We start from the raw sequence: 5,000 nt of genomic DNA, 5'->3' as shown, positions 1-5,000 counted from the left end.
GAGAGGGAAGAGAAGAAGAGAAGAAGAAGAGGAGAGCTGTAGCTGAAGGAGAGGAGAGAAGGGAAGGAAGGAGAGCTTTGATCTTGTCCTCCGTGGTCTTTAAAAGGCTATATGGTCTTAAATGGGACATGTTTTGTCAAAGATTAATGAATGTCTCCAGCGTTTTCCAGTAGGTGTGGTGGTGGCTTTAGGACGTGTACAGTAGTATGTGTGTGTGTGTGTGTGTGCGTGTGTGTGTGTGTGTGCAGGAGTACATGTGGTCCATACCCTAAGTAGGTTATCAGCGTGAGATAGCGTGTGCTGTACATACAGTGTGTGTGTGTGTGTGTGTGTGTGTGTGTGTGTGTGTGTGTGTGTGAGACAGCGTGTGTGTGTGAGACAGTGTGTGCGTGCGCGTGCGTGTGTGTGTGTGTGCGTGTGTACAGGAGTGCATGTGGTCTTTACCCCCAGTAGAGTGTGTGTGTGGTCCATACCCTAAGTAGGTTATCAGCGTGAGATAGCGTATGCTGTACATACAGTGTGTGTGTGTGTGTGTGTGTGTGTGTGTGTGAGATAGCGTGTGTGTGTGTGTGTGTGTGTGTGTGTGTGTGTGTGTGTGTGTGTGTGTGTGTGTGTGTGAGATAGCGTGTGTGTGTGTGTGTGTGTGTGTGTGTGTGTGTGTGTGTGTGTGTGTGTGTGTGTGTGTGTGTGTGTGCCTGCTGTACATACAGGGTGTTCTCTATGGCGCCTACACAGGTGATAAGTTGTTCCCCCGATACCTACAAAGAACACAGAACTGGCACACGGCCACACACCATGACCACACACACACACACACACACACACACACACACACACACACACACACACACACACCATGAGCACGTACACACACACACACACACACACACACACACACACACACCATGACCATGCACACACACACACACACACATACACCATGACCAGGCACACACACACACATGAACTGGCACACGGCCATACACCATGAGCACGCACACACACACACACACACCATGACCACGTACATAGGTACACACACACACCATGACCACGCACACAGGTACACACACACACCATGACCACACACACAGGTACACACACACACACCATGACCAGGCACACAGGTACACACACACACACACACACACACACACACACACACACACACACACACACACACACACACACACACACACACACACACACACACCATGACCACGCACACAGGTACACACACACACACACACACACACACACACACACACACACACACACACCATGACCACGCACACACACACACACACACACACACACACACACACACACACACACCATGACCACGCACACAGGTACATACACACACACACACCATGACCACGCACACAGGTACACACACACACACACACACACACACACCATGACCACGCACACAGGTACACACACACACACACACACCATGAGCACGTACACAGGTACACACACAACACACACACCATGACCACGCACACAGGTACACACACACACCTTAAACATGAGGAGAAACACACACACACCTTAAACATGAGGAGAAACACACACACACCTTAAACATGAGGAGAAACACACACACACCTTAAACATGAGGAGAAACACACACACACCTTAAACATGAGGAGAAACACACACACACCTTAAACATGAGGAGAAACACACACACACACACTCCTACACACCACAAGGTGTTATACCTTATCTGATGGAGAGGCACCTGCTACATGTATTTATATAAGTGACTGTCCTCTGTCTTCTAGGTCATATTAACAAGTGTATTTACACTCACACTCACACACACACACACACACACACACACACACACACACACACACACACACACACACACACACACACACACACACACACACACACACACACACACACACACACACACACAGGGGCACCAAGATCTGCTGTATCATCCAATATCTATTGGAGATGTGCTAACGCAGTGTTGCTAACGCAGTGGTTCTCAACCAGGGTGCCTCAGGCTCTCCTCAGGGGTGCCGTGGAAACGTGGCTCATAAATAAATCATGTATATATCATGTATACATATTTGTCTAAATTAATAACGTATTGCTTAGTCAGTGGAGTCTTTTATCTGCCATTTACGCACAATAAAGTACATTTAGGTCGCCCCAGTCAGCTGCAACTTCAAACGTAGGTCGCGTGACGTCTCCAAATGTGTTACTTTTCTAAGCTTGTGTGGTTTCGGATGCGGTGCCATGTTACAGCTTATTGGTTTGAGGTGCCTTGAACATTTTCAGGAATTGAAAGGGTGCCTCGCCTAAAAAAAGGTTGAGAAACACTGTGCTAACGTATGTGTGTGTGTCTCCTTGTGTGTTCCAGGTCAGATTCTGTGTGTGTGTGTGTGCGTCTCCGCATGTGTTGCTAACGTGTGTGTGTTTGTGTCTCCTCGTGTGTTCTAGGTCAGATTCTCCACACCTCCAGTAACGGCGCCCCCCACCCCGTCAAGAAGGTCCAGAAGAACTTCAAGAACAACTACGCCTCCGTGGAGTGCGGCGCCAAGATCCTCTCCGCCAATCCAGAGGCCAAGGTACAGCAGAGTACAGTATAATACAGGACAGTAGAGTACAGGACAGTAGAGTACAGTACAGTAGAGTACAGTACAGTACAGGACAGTAGAGTGTAGGTCAATATAGTATACCGTAAATTTCCAAATAATGGCCCGGGCTATTATTTGTCTGAGTCGCGTGAGAGACCAGGCGAATATTTGAGACAGGCGGCTATTTGGAACAGGCGATTAATTCCTTCTTCCCAAAAAATATTTCCCTAAACTGGGAAAATATGGTGCTCAATTGCTTTAAGCAATAGCCTAGGCTATGTTATTGTTAAATGTACAGTTAACACAGCAGGTGTTAATGCGCGATGCGCGATTTTGAAGACTCGAAGAACATTATCGGGGAGGGTTGAGGATAAATCTTACACCTTTCCTTAGCCTATTAATGGAAAATTAATTCCATGTTTTAGAAAGTATTCAAGAACCTAAACAATATGTAATTGCTGCACAGTTCAAGGGTTAGGCTATTTATTCAGTGAGGTTGTGGATATTGACACCTTCTTCAGCAACCGCGGATAGCCCCCACCTTTGCGCTTCTCATCTGGCTGTCAACGCATGGAACTGGAAGAGAGCGCGCAGTTCAAGACAAGCGGCATGAATGCAATTGTACAGTAGCTTTAAACAACTGGTGTCTGTAGTCAAATTATCACAACGGTGGTAGATGATTTTTATGAAGATATGGAGGTCTAGTCTACCCGGTATCCTACTTTGCAGCAAACAAAAACCAACAGACAAAATTGCTGAATGTGTATGCAGTAGTGCCTATAACGAATGATTCTCCTACCAGGACCTTGTGGATAATATTGCCACCTTTCCCCTCTCCTGCGGCAGCCAGTTGCCTTCTCAAAAGAGTGCGCACTGTTCAAGACCCGCGGCAAGACCGCAACGGTCATCTGCGTGGTGCCAGCATTCAACCAAAACGGTGACAGGCCCTTTTTTATATAAAGATACCTTATTCTCAGCAGCCAAAATCAGTCAGACAATAAGTGATTAACGAGTAGGCTACGTGCAGGGTAGTGAATGCTCCTTCTACCAGGGTTTAAGTTTGCAATTGGAGAGGGGTGATTGAAGGGCTAAATTAAGTCCGAAATCAAAATGATTAAAATACGGTCGATTTATTTACAATACCCTACATGACCGAAAGAAAATGTGAAGGAGGTCAACAGAAAATAACTATGAACTGAGGAGAGGCAACGTCAAAGTAAAATACAAACACGAAATCAAACAAAGTTTTTTTTTAATGCGGCAACACTTCAAGATTCACAAAACCCACTGGGTAACAGCAGGTTTTACGCACACATTTCGAAGCGGTTAATCACAGATGCCGCTCTCTTCCTTGCTCTCCCAAACCCTAACGGACACTGGGTTTAATACACCCTGCAATAGGCCTACTGGTGAACTATTATTCAATTACCATTTCATTTGTCCATGCGAAGACATTTACGCGGTGGTTAACTAAAAGTAGCCTAGGCCGAATTAAGGTAGGCTACAGCCTAACACAAAACGTTTCCATCTGCACAGATGTCACATATTAATAGGCAAGGCCTACCATACACAAAAAATGTAAAGCTAGCAAATGAAACTGAAAAGCATTTAAATGCACACCCCACTAAACAACCTCTTCCCCCAAAGTCAAAGTTGCAACGGTGTGCGCTTCCGCCACGCAGAATCAGTGCAGTGCGTGCAGGGTATGTGCGAGTGCGTGCTCCGCCATCCACATTGAAGAGAGTTCACTTCAACATGTCAACAATGTCTCATGTGTCCATATAGTGCACAAAACATTAAAAGCATTGTAGGCATAAGAGAAAATGTTTGCCAGTTTAGTGCGAAGGGAGGAGAATCCGAGTGCAGAGAGGCTGCATATTTCGTGTTGACTTTACAATTAATTTCGTTGGACGCTTGACGCAAATGTAGCCTAATTTTCTCTCATCACATGTCTAGGCTACTCGTTTTAAATGTGGATTTTACCCACATTTACTTGTAGGCTATTACAGCGTTAAACCATACCCTGAAACACGCTGCTTCCCCGAGTTTTAGATTGCAAAATTTCCGACATTTCGCTTCACTGACGCAGCGGTTGATGGTCAAAGACGCGACGCATCCTACAAACTACACAAAACAATATCAGGGGGAAACATGCAGCGCCGGTGGTCAAGCCTTCTTCCTTGGGTCATTTAATGATCATTTAGACCGGGCTTTTATTTGGAACCGGCCATTATCTGTCAAAATATCCTCGTGCACCCGGCCCTTAAAAGGAACCCGGCCGCTAATTGGAACTCGGCTATTATATGGAACTTTACGGTAGTAGAGTACAGTAGAGTAGAGTACAGTAGAGTAGAGTAGAGTAGAGTACAGTACAGTACAGTACAGGACAGTACAGTA

General features: G+C 46.0%; 1 protein-coding gene across 1 annotated transcript in view; it reads left to right on the top strand.

The window, feature by feature from the left end:
• Nucleotides 1-5,000, top strand: part of suco (SUN domain containing ossification factor) — a 119,903-nt gene that overhangs the window by 74,211 nt on the left and 40,692 nt on the right. The window contains exon 8 of the mRNA XM_063200347.1: nucleotides 2,467-2,594. Within this exon, the coding sequence (XP_063056417.1) occupies nucleotides 2,467-2,594 (128 nt within the window). The remainder of the gene's footprint in view (nucleotides 1-2,466; nucleotides 2,595-5,000) is intronic.

The sequence above is a fragment of the Engraulis encrasicolus genome, chromosome 6 (assembly GCF_034702125.1).
Source record: "Engraulis encrasicolus isolate BLACKSEA-1 chromosome 6, IST_EnEncr_1.0, whole genome shotgun sequence".
NCBI classification, from domain to species: Eukaryota; Metazoa; Chordata; class Actinopteri; order Clupeiformes; family Engraulidae; genus Engraulis; species Engraulis encrasicolus.
Note: the sequence above shows the minus strand (reverse complement) of the source record. Positions and strands in the feature narration are given on the sequence as shown.